Source organism: Petaurus breviceps, unplaced genomic scaffold (assembly GCF_028583685.1).
Source record: "Petaurus breviceps papuanus isolate PSGF00001 unplaced genomic scaffold, PetGlider_PUasm1.0 90823, whole genome shotgun sequence".
Lineage (NCBI taxonomy): Eukaryota > Metazoa > Chordata > Mammalia > Diprotodontia > Petauridae > Petaurus > Petaurus breviceps.
The window spans coordinates 2,292,276-2,312,677 of NW_027187352.1; the positions used below are offsets into that span (position 1 = coordinate 2,292,276).

General features: G+C 40.3%; 1 protein-coding gene across 6 annotated transcripts in view; it reads right to left on the minus strand.

The window, feature by feature from the left end:
- The window catches only part of FAM168A (family with sequence similarity 168 member A), a 205,542-nt gene that overhangs the window by 16,158 nt on the left and 168,982 nt on the right, over positions 1–20,402 (minus strand). For 3 of the 6 annotated variants that reach the window (XM_069070823.1, XM_069070821.1, XM_069070822.1), the window contains one exon: positions 15,540–15,665. The exons of 1 other annotated variant lie outside the window; for it this stretch is intronic. In XM_069070823.1, the coding sequence (XP_068926924.1) occupies positions 15,540–15,665 (126 nt within the window). The remainder of the gene's footprint in view (positions 1–15,539; positions 15,666–20,402) is intronic. 2 more of the 6 variants (XM_069070824.1, XM_069070825.1) reach the window with 1 other exon arrangement.

Genomic DNA, 20,402 nt, shown 5'->3' on the forward strand with positions numbered 1-20,402 from the left:
TCTCTCTCTCTCTAACACACAGACACACACACAATATTGATGTTAGACTTAGTGTAGCTGCCCTGTTGGTCAGCTCAGAATCCCTGAGTTTGAACAATTTTCCATTCTCAGTTTCCCCAGCAGAAGGGATTAGTGTTGTGTACCACCATGCTGGTCAATAATCTTTTTTTGGACACAATTTCTGTAGTGAATGCACTAGTCCAGAAGGAAGAACATCTTCCTAACTCTGACTCTCTCTCTCTCTCTCTCTCTCTCTCTCTCTCTTTCTCTCTCTCATTCTCCCTCCTTCCCCCTTCCTCCCTCTCTGTCTCTGAATCATCAGCTGAGCTGGATTTATTTGAGAGACAGAATGGTATAGTGGACTTGGAGTCAGGGGGACCTGGATCTGGATTCTGCCTAGACACCTATTAGCTTCTAGTCTATGGGCAAGTCACTTAATCTCTCCATTTTCTCTGTTTCCTCGTCTATAAAATAGAAATAATAATAGCACTTAGCTTGCAAGGTTATTGTGAGGCTCAAATGCATTAATTTCATATAAAGTGCTTTACAATCCTTAAAGTGCTACATGCCAACTATTGGAATTTCATTAATCTCAACATCTCCCTTTTCCATAATACAGCTACCATCGTCACTGGCCACTTATTAGAAAACTATGCCAACAATTGCGATTTGCTCTTGACTACTTACTTTTGCTTCTATCTTCTGCACATCTTTTTTGAATCCAGTAAGTCTTTAAGTTACCTGTATATTCACTTTAGTCTCTTTACAAAACTCCCTCTAAAAAAAAAAAAAACTCCCCCTACCCTGTTCTTATCAGAATTATGTGTCTTCAGAATTCAGTTTTAGAGAGCTTTCCACTCCATCCTGTGCTCATTTCTCTAGAATTTTTGTCGATGATATGCTACCTATTCTGCCTCTGACATATGATCTCAAGAAAATCCAGAGTTCATATCAGATTTTGCCTAGCCTCTATCTCTAGCACAAATTCCAAAATGGGATGGTAATTTCCTTCAAGCTTCCCAGCATTTTAACTTCAGCAAACAGTTGGTGAGAACCTCACCTTGAAGTTGCAAATAACATCCATATTTTGGGTGACACCTAAATTTGGCTTATTACTGATTCAAGTTTGGTTTTATCTTTTTTAATGCAGTAGGCACTGCATTAGGTCAACCTAAAAAAAATTCAATTGAAACACTTAATAATTGAGTTTAAAAACATAACATAAGAATAAAGAAGAATATCTGTGATCACTGTCAGCAACTGAAGTTCCCAGTAGGCAGTAGCACTCAGGAAAGTATTTGTAACAACCTTCCCCACACCCAGGTCAATCCTTTTATAATACAAAGCACCAAATGGAACTCAGCCAAGGGTCTGATGGTGGAATATGGACTGTGGTCACAACAGATGCAATAGCCCCAGGAGCCCACCCAAGCTTCCACTAGAATAATAGTAATTCTCTTCCCTTCCTGGAAGCATGACATTTTCATTAAGATAAGCCAAGAAATTATTTGCTGCTCTGTTTTTAGCAGAGAGTTCTCCAGAAAATGTCCAGATTAATTATTGTGGCATGGTTCTGGGCCAGACTTTGAGCTGCTGGCCATATTCCTCATTTATTTCCTCTTTCTGTCTAGGTAGTTTGTGGTATACGACAATGCTACTTCTGTTTGTGCCTCCATTGATCTTCATCCATATCCTCTCTACCATGCTTCCACTTCCTTGGTTCCTAGATCCCAGCACAACATTTCTCACATCAGTCCCCTTTTCTACTTACAGCACAAAGACTCTCATTCAGGCCTGGATTCTTGAGCTAACCCAATTGGCCTCCCTGGAGCCTGTCTCTCCCTTTTCCAATACATCCTCCACACAGCTACCAAATGTATGTTTCTAAAGTACAGGTCTGACCATGTATCTTTTAGGCTGAAGAAGTTCCAAAGGTTCCCTTCTGACTCTAAGATAAGACACAAGTAATCGATATGATGTTTAAGGTCCTGGACAATCTGACTCCTACCTCTCTTTTCAGAATGATTACGCATTAATCCCCTCACACTGTCTACATCCCAGCCAGAATGGCCTTATGTACACACGATTCCCTATACACTATCTATTGTACATCTCTTACTTAATGAATTAATCAGTAAGCACTGGTCTAACTTCTAGGAATACCAAAAAAAAAAAAAAAAGCAAAACACAGAACCCACCCTCAAAATCTAATGGAGAAGCAACAAATAAATGTAAAAAAAGCTATAAAGTGGATAAATGGAAAATAATTAAGAAAAGGAAGGCACTAAAATTTTTGGGAAAGGTTTCCTGTAGAAGACAGGTCAGGGATAAGGAGCAAGAGCATGCCAAGCATGGGGACAGCCAGAGAAAAGGCCCAGAACCAGGACATGGAATACCTGCTTCTTAAAAAGCAAGGAGGTCAGGGGTGGCTAGGTGGCACAGTGAATAGAGCACCAGTCCTGAAGTCATGAGGCCCTGAGTTCAAATCCAGCCTCAGACACTTGACACACTTACTAGCCATGTGACTTTGGGCAAGTCACTTAACCCTAACTGCCCTCCAAAAAAAAATTAGTTTTAGGGAAGGCGAGGTGGCACAGTTAATAGAGCACCGGCCCTGAAGTCAGGAGGACCTGAATTCAAATCCGGCCTCAGACACTTGACACACTTACTAGCCGTGTGACTTTGGGCAAGTCACTTAACCCCAACTGCTCTCCCAAAAAAAAGAAAAAAAAAGCAAGGAGGTCAGTGTCACTGGACCAAAGAGTATGTGGGGAGTAGGACACAAGAAGACTGGAAAGAAGAGAGGGCCAGGTTATGAAGTCAAACAGAGCCTTTAGTATTTGATCCTGGAGGGACTAGGGAGTCACTGTAGTTTACTGAATGGGAGAATGAAGTGTTCAGATCTATGTTTTAGGAAAATCACTTTGGTGAATGAATGGAGGATTGAATAAACAGAGACTTGGAGCAGGTAGTCCCACCAGCAGCTATTACAACAGTCCACGAATGAGCTGACGAGGGCCTATACCAGAGGGTGGCAGTGTCAGAGAACAGAAGGGGTGTATATGAGAGTGGCAAAGATAAAATAGAAAGGTCTTGGCAACAGACTGGACATGGCAGACAGAACAGTGAGGAGTCCAGGGTGACAGCTAGGTTTTGAGCCTGGGAGATTAGGAAGATGGTGTTGTCTTCTACAGTTAGAGAAAAGGAGGGTAAAGAAGGAAGGGTTTAGGGGGAAAATGTAAGTTCTGTTTTGGACATATTGAGTTTAATATGTCTACTGGACATCTGAACTGAGATGTCTGAAAGCAATGGGAGATGTGAGACTATAGGTCAGAAGAGAGGCTGGGGTAGGAAAGGTAGATTTGAGAATCATCAGCATAGAGATGGTGATTAAATCCATGGGAGCTGCTGAACACCAAGTGAAGCAGTACAGAGAAAGAGGGAGGGCTCAGGACAGAACCCCGAGGTACTTAATGGTGAGAGGGAATGATCTGGATGAGGATCCGGCAAAGAAAACTGAGAAGGAACAGTCTGATAGGTAGGGGGAGAACCAGGAAAGAGTGGTGCCTTGAAAACCTACAGAGAAGAGAGTATTCAGGAGGAAAGTGTAATCAACAGTATCAAAGGCTACAGGGATCTTATATGTATTTTTTCTGTGCTACTACTTCCTTCCTTTGGTTCTAATTTTGCCTACTCTAGGACAAATAGAAAGATTCCTCCTTCTGCCCCACGACAGTCTTTCATGTACTAGAAAACAGTCATTCCTCACCCCTTGCCTCTCATTCTTTTCTTAGGCTGAACATACCTCTCAACTGAAATTCCATTTTCTCCACTGTAATTTCCCTTTATGATAGCTGCATTGTAGACAATTCTCTCTCTTCTTTCACTTTAAAGTCCCTTGGATTCAATTTGCAACATTAAGGCTGATATATTCTTGTTATTGTTGTTGTTGTTGTTGTTGTTGTTGTTTTGGAGGGGGGGAAGGCAAGGCAATTGGGGTTAAGTGACTTGCCCAAGGTCACACGGCTAGTGAGTCAAGTGTCTGAGGCAGGATTTGAACTCAGGTCCTCCTGACTCCAGGCCCAGTGCTTTATTTACTGAGCCTCCTAGCTGCCCCTGGCAGAGATATTCTTACTAGTCCCAGCTAGTTGCATGTTGTGCCTGGTCTTTTCTACCTTTTGAGTCTTTTGAGTTTGTAACCTTGGCATTACCCTCAACTCCTCACTCTTGTTTATTCCACATATCCAATTAGTTACCAAATCTTGCCATTTCTACCTCCACAATATCTCTCCCATCTGACCCCTTCTCTCCACTCACACAAGGTCCAGGGTCTAATGAACTCTTTCCTAGATTTTTGCAATAACTTCCTAATTGGTCTCCCTGCCTCAGACCTCCTACCTACACCAGTCCATGAGGTGTATGAGGTGTTTATGGAAGACTAAACTTCTGGTGTGGAAAAAAACTTTCAGGGCTGCACATCCACCTTTGGTGTCCACCTTCACCCAACTCTCCCCTGTGGCTCCAAGAAGTTGTAGCATGTTCAGCTGCCACACCCTGGAAAAACCATCTCAGCAGATAGGCTAAACCAGGCTGAGGGTAACTGACAGGCCTCAAATCCATTAGAGGGATGTGCATGTGAAGACATCTCCCAGTAGAATGGGTGGATTGAGAAGAATTTGTTCCAACAGTCATGACAGTGGCTGAAGCAGGCACTCTGGAGCACTTAAGAGCTTAGTCTGATACTGAAGACGCCAAGGTCATTCACTGTACCCAGGCCCATCGCCAGTCTTTCAGAAGTCCTATAAATAACTAGCCTCAAACAATGAAGAAAAAACACTGTATGAGACTTCTTGTAACACATTCACATAGCTTCAAAAACTTTCATAACCTAAAAATTTTTTAATTCAGTTTTCAATATCAAGGAGAAAACCTCCTTAAACCATAAATTAAATAAGAAGCCCCTTGTGAAAATTTCTGTCCCTGGCCCAACTAAATGAAGAAAAAAAACCATATTTTAGAAACAATGCACACATCACTGTTCACAAAGCAAAAGCCTAAAAAACATATATGAAGAATATATATGAATATGTGTATGTGTGTATGTATATATATACATACATACACACACACACACACACACACACACACACACACACACACACACATATATATATAAACAGAGAGAGAGAGAGGGGCTACTAATTTCATAGGGGAAAAACAATTTGACATTGTGAAAAGTATACTATTTTAATCTCTTTAGACATTTTTCTTAAGCCACAATCACTTTTTGCTTTTCCTGAAAACACGATTTTCTTCCAAATCTACATATTAATTACATCTAAAAGAAACCAAGCCAGTCCAATTCACAAACTACTTTCAACAATTTGATTTTAGTCAATATTTCATGGAGAGTTCAGAGGTGAGGTCCAAAGTATCAACAAAGACTTTTCTCAGAAGCATCATAGATAATGGAAATCATTGGTCTTGTCAATGTACACTGAATATCAAAGTATACTGAAACACATTCATCTGTCATATAAAGCAGAAGTACTACAAATCTGCTGTTCTGAGACACAAGATAAAGGTTATCCATAGTTTTAATGACCTGTATACCATTCATTCAAATTCATATTCAGCCTTTTTCACTAACTCGAATACTACTCCCCTCAACCTCTAGGGATGAGAATGACAACCCTCTAAATTCAATGCATCCTTGTGCTTTAAGTTTTTTTGAAAAATTCTCTAACAATAGATTTTGCTTTCTAGTTGACAAGAATAGCTCCTGCCAAACCTTCAAAGCACATTCTTTCTGCTGGCTCCCTTTAGGTTTAGGAACATTCATGGCAAAGCTCATTTTTGCCTTCAAAGTTTCTTCCCATTTTTCTCCTCTTCTTTACAACCTCTTATTGATGAAACAAGGACATATTAAGGATCTTCAGTGTTAAAGCCAGCTCTGTTAAAACAATCTTCTGTTTCTGGAAGAAGTCATTTGGAAAATAAATTGTGGGTCTTATATTTAAAATACAGCTTGCCTCCAATTACCTAAATTGGAGCAGTAAAATAATTGCTACAAATCCTGAAAATCTTCCTGATCTCCAGGTTGCCGAGGTGAGGGGTTACCTGAAGAGAGGTATTCAGGTGCCTCCAAGCACAGTCCAGGGCTATGCTCAGAAAGGGGCAGACTGATGACAACCCAGACTGAAGTAGGTGCCTCCTCCCAAGGGAGGAGACACTGGGGAGGCTGCTGCATGCTGGGAGGCTTTTCCTCTTGCTCTCCCACTTCTCCCTTTTGTATACTGTGGTCACTCTGCTACCATTCTCTCTGACCTGCTTCTCTTGAACACTTATCTTGCCAATTATGTCATGAACTCCATCCCACTAAAGGAAAAACCTATGAGGTTATATTGGATTAAAATGGTAAATTTACTTGATTTCATAAGCTCTGAGCACTGGTATATAAATTTCTTAAGAGCAAAGACATATTTTCCTGTTATTTCCTCCTGTGAAATACCAGACACTTCTACAGATTCTTCTCTTTGTGTAATGCTCAATGTCCTCACTATAATGTCTGAGTGAACTGTTAGAGCCAAGCATCGTCTATTTAAAGCCTCCATCAGACAAAAAAAAAAGCTTTCATCAGATCAGCAAGTTTCTTCCACATTTATGAAATATTCTGTTCTTAATAAGAGTTGACGTTGATGAGATAATGTACCAAATACATTAAATGTGTTTTTGTAAAGTTGTATGTTAACTCTCTTTTTTAAAATAATAAATCCCTTATATAGCTCACTATTTAAAAGATTTCTATGGTAAATTTAAAATCACAGAAAATTTTGGGATCATACATTCTCCAAGTTGGAAAGTACCTCAGATATCATCTAGTCCGATCTGTTGGCTCCTTTTATAACAATATTAACAGAATTCTAGAGATTAACTGATGCATAAGGATGAGAGACTAGAAAAGCTCAGTATGAGAACTTTCTAACAAACCATTCCTCTTGAAGGGAGTAGTTTGTTTTGAGATGAAATGAGTTCCTCATCACTAGAAGTGGTTAAGCAGAAGTTGGATGATCACTTCTCAGGGATGCTGTAGAGACTGGACTAGAACATCTCTGAGGTACTCTCCCCAAATGGCAGCTATTTTCTCCCCTCAAGGTTCTAGGCGCTAACAATGAGTGGATGGGGGGGGGCATGTCTCTTTAATACTTTTTGTTCACAAATCCTCACCACTGGCCTTCCAACAATGACTATCAGTTGATATGAATTCACAAGCCAGACTTAATTAACTTTTATTTATCAATCCTTAAGGAAGGATTCCCCTAAAGTGATTCTATCTCAGGTGCTTGGCTGGAATGGCATCCAGCAAGGCAGACCTGCTATCTGGAGGGTCCAGGTTCCAGCTGGCTTGTTATTTTACACAAATGCTCTGTGAGGCATGACTGTGACCCTTCAACCAATCCTGATATAGTTCCTATGCAAAGGCATTTCATCCAATGGCTTTCATTTCTTCCACACTGGTTATGGACTTTTCACATCTAAGTTAACAACTTCAGGTTGATTCAAAAGAAGTGTTCTCACTTCTGGGAGATTAACTCACCTTACCTCAGAATAAACACCTTATCATATAAATATGTTATGTGATACATATGTGTATACATATACACACACACACACATTTCAGTTATGTCCGACTTTGTGATCCCATATGGAGTTTTCTTGGTAAAGATCCTGGAGTGGTCTCCCATTTCCTTCTGTAGATCATTTTACAGGTGAGGAAATTAAGATAAACAGGGTTAAGTGACTTGCCCAGGGTCACACAGCTAGTAAGTATCTGAGGCCAGATTTTGAACTCAGGAATATGAGTCCTCCTGACTTCAGGCCCAGCACTCTATCCACTGAGCCACCTAGCTGTCATATATATGAGTCTGTGTATCCAAACACAACACACACACAAATACCTTATAATATAAACACCTTATAATAAAATAAGGATATTAGACTAGATTATACCTAGGAGTCACCAGCTCTCACAACCTGAGTTATAAGATATTTTTTTTCTCTGATAATGTGTTCTAGAATCCTTTCCAGCCCTAACATTCTATGTTCTAAAGGCCTCTCTAGCTCTGACATATTTCTGACCTGAAATATGCCTCCCATTTATTCACTCTATAAGCATATGGTAGGTCCTGTACTAAGTGCTTGAGACACAACAATTCCCTTACCCTCAAAGTGGTTAACTTTTTCTCTAAGTTCCCCTTCCCACCACTGACACTATTTCTACCCTTTGTGGCCATACAGATGAGTCTGCTCCCGTTGCTCCAACAGACTTCTGATGTTAGAAGGTAATAATTATGTTCACACTGAGTCTTCTCTTCTTCTGGCTAAATATCCTCAATTACTTCAAACCCATGCAGACATAGCATTTGTTTGGCCAGGTAACTGAGAAAAGATGAGTGTGGGAGAAAGAGGATAGCATTTGTCTTATCTCACCCAGTTTTAAAAAAAAAAAACTTTTTTTAAAGTTGAATTTTAGTTTGTTTTCAAGTGAAGATGTACCGTGTTTCCCCGATAATAAGACACTGTCTTATTAATTTTTTTGGACAGAAAAACACCAGAGGGCTTATTTTCAGGGGAGGGTTTATTTTAATGAACATTGACAGCAATTTTAATAAACAGGTAAATGTGGACCAAAAAAATGTACTTTTATTCAATAAAGAACAGGATGACGCGCTCACTGCTGCAGCTCTGATTGGATGCAGCTCGGAGCACGGCGTGCGTTTCACGGGGGGGGTGGGGGGGGATGGTGCATACAGAGGGTACCGTAATGTAGTGTGTAGTGCAGGGGATCACCTTCACTACAGCAGCAATCTCAACAGGACTTATTTTCAGGGGAGGGCTTATTTTAGAGGAATCTTACACAGTAAGAGGAGGGCTTATTTTCGGGATAGGTCTTATTATCGGGGAAACACGGTACCTTCTCTCCCTCCTGCCTCCCCCCACCCCTCACTGAGAAAGGACGAAAAACAAAATCTTGAGGGATGCCTTCTAACTGAATTTTCTGCTTAAAGGCCAACTCTTTAAATACAAAAATCATTTTCTGATGGGTAGAGTTGCTCAAGGGCATATAGCTAGTGGCAAAGTCAGCACTAAAAGTACTTTAAAACTACCTCAAAGGGCTGCTGTTGTTGGAAGATCTAGGATTGAATACCAGCTCTTCTACTCAGTAGCTATATGACAATGGGCAAATCATCCTTTCTCTGAGCCTTAGTTTCCAGATTTGAAAAATGGGTATGATCATCTTTGTATTATATCCCTCAGAAAGCAGAGCACTTTATAAATTGTAGAGTGCTGTAAAAAGGTGAGCTCTTATTAGTACTAATAGTAATGACAATGAATTCTGGTATCTTGACTAGCCTCACTTTTTCTAAAAAGCAAATAAGCATTCCCCCTTACCCCACAATTTACCTGTGTTATAAAGCCCCATTTTCAGATACTAAGTATGTGTATAGCAAATCTGATCACATGTCAGTGTTTTCCATGACGGAGATGCTGAAAGACAGCTTGTCAGAGAAAATACTGCTAGATTGTGACTGTAAGCCAATTAGAAATAACATCACCACTTATGTTTATTGTACCGTGCTTTATAGGTTACAAAGCATTCTCCCATCCATTAATTCATTTGGTTCTTAGAACAACTTTTGTTATAGAGGAAGCAGTGTAGGGATTATCTCCATTTTTACTAATAAGAAAACAATAGCTTAGACAGAAGAAAGGGCTTGCCAAAGATCACAGAATGAGTCACAAAGAGATCCAGGACTAGATCCCATGTCTTCTGATTCCAAGTCCAGAGCTCTATTACGGTCTGCTGCCTATGTTCATACCAACATTTATAAAAGATGTTTGGAAAACCATATTCTAATGCCCCATCACTCTGGGGAGATGATCTTGGTTTCTCAAAGATTACACCAGCAGGGAGAAAGTTTTGTCACATTCTGCCAAACTGAGAAGGCTTTGAGGATGGGTCCAAGGATTAACTATCATCAAAGGATTAATTCTGCTAAACTCAGAGAGGATCATCACCAGAGATGGCTACAAGATAATTTATTCTGTGAATGAGTGAGTGAGTGAATGAGTTTGTGTGTTTGGGGGGGAAGGAGCCAACAACTCATGAAACCACCAACTGAAATATGGAGTGGCTACTTTTCTCTTTCACTCATGGGAAGGAGGATCCAGTTGGGTGAGATCACAAATCTTTGAAGTACTGACATATTTGTAAATTAAATTAGCATTTGCTAAGAACAGATGACTGAAGTCATAAGGGCAGGGGGTCAGTGGAAAGAGAAGGACTTATGCTGGACCTCCCCCCCCATAAGCTTGAAAAGGCAATATAGTAGAGTAAAAAGAACACGAGATTTGGGGTCAGAAATCCTGGGTTCAAGTCCTAATTCTCACTCACTGCATGACCTACAGGAAATCATAGTTTCTCTGGGCTACAATTTACTTCTCTACAAAACCAGAGGGTTGTATTAGATGATTTCTAAGGTTCTTCTAGCTCTATCTAACATTCTATGGTCAGATATAAAACAAATGATCTTCTCCTTCTTAGAATTCACCAGTGGATAAGGAAAAATTAATCTGAAAGGAAAGGAGAGGAGCTTCACAGGCAGCCCCAGGGCTCTTCTTCTTCTTCTTTTTTTTTTTGCTGTAGGTATTAATTTGAGCACTGCTCAGTACATACAGAATCCAGGGCTGAGACTATGTTTATGTGATGATGGAGGGTACTTTTTTTCCACATGAATGACAATGTCAAAAACAGTCCTCACCACAGACCCAAGCAGGCTGCAGGCCTCTTCAGAGTGAACCACTCCAGGGGACATGTGTTTCTTAGAGAACTGAGGTTCTGCTCTTTTGATAACTAATTTAAAAAAAAAAAAGATTTTTTTTTAAACATGTGGGATGAAAATCTCTCTAAAATGGATTTTATCTGTCTTTCCTTGCCTCCTTAAACAGAAAAAAAAAATACACTGTAACCTTTCCTGATAGCTCAGGATCACCACTCCAACATTCATGACTGTGCTGGGCAAGAATATAGAGTGCTATACTCAAATGGCAAAGGTTGTCCCTTTGCTGAAATGGAAGCTAAGGGAGGGGCATACAGGGAACAAGGAGAAAGAACAAGGGAACACAAGCCTAGAAAACCGAAATCAGCCAGATCAGTTGAAAAGAGTAGTTTAAAAAAACCTTCATCTCTTAAAGATACTATAGACTATTATCATTTAGTATTATTATTAACAATAACCACAATAAAAATGGTGATGATATCTTCTCATCAATCCCTCTGATGGCCCATCCTAACATGGAGGTGACTCATGGTTCCCAAAGTCTATATGACAAGAGAAAACAAAACTATGGCCGGATAGTGAGGAACAGCCTAGCTTAACACCCATAGCACAAGCAGGATTAAAACCCAGGTCTTCAGACACCAAATTCAGAATGCAGACTAGACGAAGGACTGATGGATCTGGAGTCAGAGTCTCAGGATTTAAATTTCAGCTCTTCCACTTACTATTTGTGTGACCAAGAGCAAGTCTCTTAACCTCACTAAACCTCAGTTCCTTCAACTGTAAAGTGATGGGGTTGGGTAAAATGATCTCCAAAATCTCTTGTACTTCTAAATCTATGGCCTGAGGTATATGTATATATGTAGTATAGCAGGGGAGGGAATATTTACAATGATGAAATCATATCCTTAATAATAATGATTTTAACGATAATAATTCATATAGCATTCTGAGGTGTGAGGTACTCTTCCCCCCTACAATGTGTGGCTCTAGTCTGCTGAGTTTGGAGAGTTTTTGTATTTTTTAAAATAACTTTTCCTGTCTTCTTTGTTGTTGGGCCACCACATCCCTTGTTATCATTATACCTTCCTGTAACAGTTCTTTTGTCTTCTAATCTGCTATGGTCTGGAAGACGAAATAGTCAAGCTTATTTGCATGAAGTATAAAACAAGAACAATAAATTGACTCTGAATGAGGGCCTGAGGGACTCCCCTATAAGTGAAGAGTATTGTTTTATTGCATGGGCTTTCTTCTGGGTCAAGTTTTGAAGAACTATGGTTTGAAAATATTTTTTAATTCTGAATCCACAGATTTATAAAATGTTACTGTTAGAAGGGACCCTAAGAAATCACACAGTTCAATTCTATCATTATGTAGATGATGAAACAAAGATGCGCAGAAGCTGACTGATTTGACCAAGGTCAGGGCCTTGAACCCAGACCTCCTGACTCTTGGTCTGGCGCCCTTTCCTGCTGTACCACATCATCTTCTAGCTAACTGAAGTCACACAGACTCAGCTCCACACACAACAAGATAAATTCAGTTCCTCAAATTAATAGCTATTATGCTAAAATTGTTTCTTAAAAGAATCAGGGGGGTGGGGAATGGAACTTAATAAAATTAGTGAGACTATTGCATAGAACCCCCCGTTTAAGCTTTCTGTTTAGGCAGTTCTCTTTGAGGAATAGACTTGCAGTTCTCTTTGAGGAATAGACTTGCAGCCTCTGGAGGCTTTGGCTATCCACTCAAGGGAACCAGGACATAGATCTGATTTGTCTGTCAGCCATATATAAAACAAGTCTAGTGATTTCTGAATGGTCACTCAGATGTCTGATTCTGACCCATTACAATGGCACCCATCTATCCAAGACAATTCCAAAGGACCCATGATGAAAAATGCTAGCCACCTCCAGAGAAAGAACTTATGAACTCTGAATGTAGTATGAAGTATATTTTTTTTACTTTATTTTTCTTGGGGTTTGGGGGGTGTCTGTTTTCTTTTGAAATGTGGCCAATACGAAAATGTTTTGCATGATTTCATATGTATAACTGATATCAAATTGTTTGCCTTCACAAAGGAAGGGAGAGGAGGGAAGGGAAAAATTTGAAATTCAAAATTTTTAAAAATGAATATTAATTTATATATATATAATATATTATTATATATAATAATATAACTGAGAAATATTTAACAACATAAAATATATTGAAAAAAGAAAACAACAATGGCACCCATCTGCTAACTTTCTGACAGTAAAGGAATAGGATTATTGTGTTACTGAAAAGTTGTATTCTGGGGAACTTGGTCCAATTTGTGGACTCAGACCAAGCTATGCCAAAGAAACCTTCAATCACATAGCTGTTGTCTTGTAGGGCTCAGAGTATGGCTCTTGGAGATTGCTCCAAAGGAGGCTAGATACTTCTAAGCATGGGAATGATAACAGCAACTGCTCCCATGTATAGAGTTCACAAGGTTTACAAGATACTCTTCTTGTAACAACTCTGTGAAGTAGCTAGTACAAGTATTATCACCCTTTTACAAGGCCTAGGTCTCCTGAGAAATCCAGTGCTTTTCCCATTACTGGGGAAGGAGGCAGCTTTGAAGATGACCTTAATCAGACAGGTAAATCCCAGTCACTTCTATATGTATGTCACACACAGATACACATATGTAAGTGTACTGAGGAAGTCTGGGGCAACAGAAAGCAGACTGTGTACAAGGCAGCATTTCCATTCCTAATTGACATGTGGTTTCACCTTACAATTTTTTATCTTAGTCAAATGGTCCTTAAGTTAATGCATCTAAGAAGGATCACTGACAACTTGATTCAAAGTTTCGGAATATGGAAATGAAAGGTCTTGTTGACTCAAACCACCATTTCTTAGTGGTTAGTTCTTCTCAACATAAATATTTACATCATGTGTGAAATAAAGTACCATATTCACAAATTGTGTGACACTGGGTAAATCCCTTCACCTTTCAAAGTCTTAGTTTCTTCACCTGCAAAATGGAAATGATAATAATAATAACCTACATATGAATGTCACTTTAAAGGTTACAAAGTGCTTTAAAAGCTCCTTAAAAAGCAGGGGCTATTTTTCATTTTGTTTTTGTACTCTCCGAGCCTCACACAATGCTTTGTATCAAGTATCAAAAGAGATACTTGATAAATGCTCAGCAGATTGGATTAATGGATTCTCTCAACCAGGTCTCATAACAACCTTGTGATGTAGAAACTATCCATGTTATTACCCCCATTTTACAAATGAGGAAACTAAGTCAATGGACATTAAGTGATTTACATTCAAAAAGGTGGCAGGTGGCAGAAGCAGGATTCAAACCTAGGTCACCCAGACTCCAAGTTTAGTGGTCTATCTATTATGCCATGTCTCTTCTAATACATGTAGTACCCACCTCACACAGATGCTGTGAGGATTAAATAAGACAATGTGTGTGAAATGATTTTGTACCTGTCAAGCTCTATAGAAACTGGCGTTGTTATTTCCTCTGTAAAGTCCTGCTCTTACACTTCATCTTGGTATGGAGGTGACTCCTAGGTTTCAGAAAGCTATGCCACCTTAGCACAGGTCCTACAGATCCACCAACAGACTTTGTTTCTGTCGTCTAAGGATCAGCCCAGCAAAAGCTAAAGAGACTTATCGAGAAATGGTCACCAGGTATGAATTGTTTCAAGCACAGTAACCCATGAATATCCATGTTCAAAGGTAGAGAGAAGGCAGCTAAGTGGCATGACGGATAGAGAGCCAGGCCTGCAATCAAGAAGACTCATCTTCCTGAGTTCAAATCCAGCCTCAGACCTTTACTAGCTGTGTGACCCTGGACAAGTCACTTATAGCCTTGCTTATTCAGTTCCTCATCCATAAAATGAGCTGGAGAAGGAAATGGCAAACCACTCCAGAATCTTTGCCAAGAAAACCTCAAATGGGGTGATGAAGACCCAGAGACAACTGAAACAACTTCACAACAACAAAAGGTAGAGAGTGGTTGGCTGGGATTTCCACTGGTGCAAGAAATACACAGATGAAAACACCAATTCTTGAAATACCAATCTAAGTACTAGAAGCCACTCTAGTTTTCCAATGCCTCCTTTTTGTAAAGCATTGATCCTGGGTTCTCAAGGCTATACCAGCAGTGCATAAGCTCAGGAAGGTCTTGTGCCAAAACTGAAAAGACTTCCAGTACAGGCCCAGTACGTTCAACATGTAAGCACCAGACTTGCTAAGTATGGAGAAACTCATCACCAGAGGGCCTGCAGAGGATAGCTCTTAGCAACTCTTAAGTATCATTTACTAAAGCATGGAAGGGCTAGAGGGAACATACACCAAGGAGATCATTGAAGTACAAAAGTATAATTAACAACAAATAATTAGATGATGATGATAAAGGTTACTTAAAAGTCAGATTGAGGGTGTTCTGGAATAACTGTCTTGGTCAATCTGGCTATCTGTTTGGTTAGGTGGGCCCCTTCCTCTCTCATCCTTCCCCATGCATCTCATCCAGAGCTCTCAACTTAACTGAAGACAAGAGGATGGTCTTCTCAGACAAAGAAGCCCTCCTGTTAGGATTGAGTACTTGAGTATTTACAAACCATTCCCTTTCCCATCCCCTTAAAAAGGCCCGCATAGGTTGGTCCTCTCCAGGGGAGGAAAAGCAAGAAGAAGGAAAGCAGTATTTACTGAAAGCCGCCGACGAAGCTTGGTAAGTTCGGTTCTCGGTCCCAGTGTCCACCGGGAGGTGGAAGGTACCTTCAGTGGCACAGGACGATGAGGTCTGGGGCCAGGCCTGTTTCATCAGCAGCGTGGCTTAAGTGGAGACACAAGAGAGGCATTAGGCAGAAGCCATCACAAATCATACAGCATCCCCCGCTGGAGAGTTTAAATACCTACCCCCCTACCTCCACCCTTTGTCAAAAGCATCTTGTCAACTGAGAGTCCTATCAGAATTCCCTAGGACTAGTAGTTTCCTAATCCAACAAAGAAAAGACTGAAATACTGGGACAAAACTTACCATTATGGGATGGGCCGGTGCATTTAGTAAAGAAGGAAGCACATACATGGCTCTGGTATATGCTTTAGAACCATTATCTATCACTATCTAGTACTTAGAGTAGTATCACCAATCTAAGTCCCAACTAAGCTGGGTGACTTGCTATCTAAATATACCTTGACCACATATACCTATGACCACATCATTTGCCCTTCTCCATACCTTGAATGTCTTCCTCATTAACCCCTGCTAAAATCCTCCCTCTCCTTTATGACCTAACTCTAATGCTCTCTCCAGGAATCCCCTTCCTTTGAGCTTGGACTCTTAGCCATCCAATCAACTAGAAACTATTTGGCCCACTTTGTTTACACCTCTTCTGTGCTCCTATATTCTATTCTGTATTAAGATTACTTGTGTACATATCATTCATGATAATAATAATGCTCTCATATTTACATAGGGTTTTAAGGTTTATAACATATTTTCCTCATCACAACTCTATGAGGTGAGTAGTGCAATTATTATTATCCCCATTCTACAGATGAGTAAACTGAGATTTAGAGAAAGAAAGTGACTTGTCCAGGGTCCTATAACTTTTATCTGAGTAAAGACTGAATCTTAAGCCTCCTGCCTTTAAGGTCAGTACTCTTTACTATTTATTTACTACACCTACTGTTCCCAATTATACAATGAGCTTCGTGAGGTCAGGGATCATGTCTTATCTCCTGATCATAGAGCCCTGTGCAGAGCAGACATTTAACACATATTTATTGAGCTAGAATGCATTGAAAGGTGGATATGTTGAAGGCAGCAGCATGCAGCAGATCCAGGCATCTGAATATGTATTAGAACAAATTAGAAAGAGACCGTAGAAAGATCATTCACTCCAAACTCCTCATTTTACAGACAGAGGACCTGAGGCTCAGAGAAGGGAATATGACTTGCCCAGGGTCACACATTTTGTTACTGGTAGAGTTAATGGGAGTAATAATAGCTAGCATTTATATAGTGCAGAACCCTGGTCTGCTAACTCCTAGTTTGGGGCTCTTTCCACTACATGCCGATCAATAACAGAATCTCAGGGTTGTAAGGGACCTCTGGTCAGTCCAATTCACAAAAGAATTCCTTCTACTATAATCAATCACTCTCTGAATAAATTTGGCTCCATCTGGGGGTACATGGCCTTTTTCAGTTCACAAGGATACCTAATAAACAATGCCCAAATAGTAGCACTGAAACTAAAGACTGGGAAAGACTCCTATTTCCAGACTGTTCTTCCTTCAAAATGCTTTTCGATGACATAACAAGACCTGAAAAGTACATGAATTGTCTGACATATGCCATCATGGAGAACTTTTCTATAAATTATACCCAGTGAAGAATTCTCTTATGTCACCACATCTGCTCCTCTGTATCGCAAGATTTAGTACATTTATATAAATTAGTTCTGTGTTCAGTCATTTCAGTCATATATGACTCTTCATGACCCTGTATGGGGTTCCGCTGCCAAAGATACCGGAGAGATTGGCCATTTTCCTTTGCCAGCTCATTTTATAGATGAGGAACTGAGGGGAACAGGGTTATGGGACTTGCCCAAGTCCACCCAGCTAGCAAGTGTTTGAGATTTGAACTCTACATCTCTAAATTCAGCCCATTCATTTCCCTCAACGGACTTTTCTTACAAGAACATGCCCATTTCATCAACTCTAGTCTCTTCACCTTACCAGGCTAATCTTCTCCCCTTCTAACATGGGAAAGCAGAAAAAGTACTGGGTTTGCAATCCGAAGATCAAGGTTTGATTCTCAAGCTGGCTAGTTAGTAGTACACAGAGGGTAAGTAATGTGGATGATGGGTAAATCACAGAAATTCTACTTGGTCTCAGCTTCCTTATCTGGATAATGAAGGGGTTGGATGAATCTATTAAATCACCTGAATATATCTATCCTGCCCAGATTGGGTCCTATCACCTCGCAGCATTTTACTCCTTGCTAGCACTGCTGCCACCAAGCACCTCTCTTGACAAAGATGATGATAAAGAATGAGAAAAACATTTTTGGGCATTGCCATTGGGGAAATTTGTTTTGCTTGACTATACATATATATATATATAAACAAGAGGTTTTTTCTCTTTTTTAATGGAGGGAGAAGGTGGAAGGGAGAGAAAATAAATTATTGAAACTTTAAATTTAATCTAAAAACAAAAGAGGTTGCTTAAAAATTAAGGTCTATGTACATAATTATGTTTAGAAGCCCAAATCTATGGGATATAGATAGCGCCTCCTTACAAGGTAGCATCCCCTTCCTGCTACTTATTATTACAGAGAAGGGGAAAGGTGAAAGACAGGGCATGGTAGCCATCTCCAAAGACCAACTGGACAACAGTTCAAAACCCTGTCTATTGGTTGCTTTTCTACCTACCAGCTTAAACACATTTATAGAAACAAACGGTGTACTACAGCAATATTAGGGACACCAAGGTTACATCACTATTCTTTGATGTATCAACACACTCACAAGTTGACCTCTGTGATACAATGGGTCAGTCTAAATACTAGTTCAGAAGCTCTGGATCTCTCTATTTTTACCTGTCTATAGGTAGTTTCAGAAAAGGAGCAGCAGCTGCTGCCTTCCTGTCCTACAGTCAATTGCCCTGCCTCACTAATTATGTTGACACACAGGTTGTGATTAGGCTTAACCCCTCCTCACTGACACTGCAATGCTATGTTGGAGCTAAAGTATAGCTATTTTAGGGTGTCTGACCAGTGTTTAGTATAGTTCCTGGTAGACAGTAAACGCTTTTGATTTTTACTCATTAATTTGAGAGAACATTAATATTTTGAAGCCCCCTATCATAAAGACAGGGGTTGTGTGAGAGAGGAAGGCTGTGAATGCCCTGACAAAGGAAGGAGAATGGCGGTCAGGAAATAGCTGCCGAAAGGACAGGACAGATGTGATATATCTGGATGCTGTGAACCTCACAGGAGGAGCGGCTGCTGAGTGACAGAAGCGAAGCAGGGAGTGTGGAAGTAGTGACAGGGAGCAAGGAATATGCCTCCTCTTCCTCCTCCTCCAGGATCAGTGTGAGGCAGCATAAAAGAAGGGGTATCCAGTACGTGATCTTATGAGGGGAGCCAGGTCTCCACAATGTGACTAAGATGGCAGGAAGAGTGTTAACTTAGAGGCCACTGAGTACAAACTCTTCATTTTACAGATGAGGAATTAAGGTTCAGAAAGATTAAAAAATTGCCAAGGGTCCTAGAGCTAGCATCTGAGGTAGAATCTGAGCCCAGGTCTTCCTGACTTTGAGTCAGGGGCTTTCACTTTGGTAGTTGGGGACTGTGCATCACAGGGATTAGAAGGGTAAGAAATGGGAGTTGATGCTATGGCAGGGGTCCAGGGTCGGCCATCTGGAATATCCAGAGCATGGGCTTCTTAACCCAGGGTTGGTTTATAGATTTCAGAGAGTCTGTAAATTCAGATGAGAAAAAAATTACATCTTTATTTTCACTAACCTTTGGTTTCCTTTATCAAACTATGTATTTTATTTAATGCATTTAAAAGTATGATTCTGAAAAGAGGTCCATAGGTTTCAACTGACTGACAAAGAGACCCATGACACAAAGAAGGTTAAGAACTCCTGATCTAGGGGCGGCCAGCAAGTAAGAGCACCGGCTCCAGTGTCGGGATGACCTGGATCAAATCCGGGCTCAGATACTCAGCACCACATCCAAAAATAACTGGCTGTATAACCTTGAGCAAGTTACTTAACCCCGACTGCTTTAAAAAAAAAAAAAGAACTCCTGATCTAGGGGGTGATGAATAAAAGAGTCCATGATAGGCTAAAAACTAAAAACGAGTCACAAAGCTTGAGGCTGAAGGAGAAGCGAGGCCATGTAACAAATATCAAAGGGAAGTACTGGCATACACAGTTTACAAAAAACGACAGAGAGCCCGGCCAGAGATGTTTCTATGTGGGTGTTGAGGGGTAAATGCTAGTTTCATAGGCTGTAGAGCATTCAGCAGTGAGGCTGGGCCTTGCTGATGTTGCTGAGTTTCCCAGAACACCAACTCTTCCTTGAAAGTGGTCGAGGAGACTTTTGCCTTTGGCTCCAGGGCTATCAATATTAATAATCTTTAAAACCTCATTCAAAAAAGGATCAAATCTCCTGACCTTCTCTAAATCACTATTGATCAAAGAAATGCAAATTAGAACAACTGAGGTACCCCCTCACACTAATCACAGTGGCTAATATGGTAAAAAAAAAAAAAAAGGAAAATGCTGGATGTTGCAGGGGATGTGGGATGATTGGGACACTAATGTACTCTTGGTAGAGCTGTGGACTGATCCAACCATTCTGGAGAACAATTTGGAACTCTGCCCAAAAGGCTATAAAACTGTGCATAGCCCTGCTAGGTCTATATCTCAGAGACCTCCAAAAAAAGGGGGGGAAAGTACCTATTTGTACAAAAATATTTATAGCAGCTCTTTTTGTGATGGCTAAGAACTGGAAATCAAAGGGATGCCCATCAATTGGGTAATGACTAAACAAGC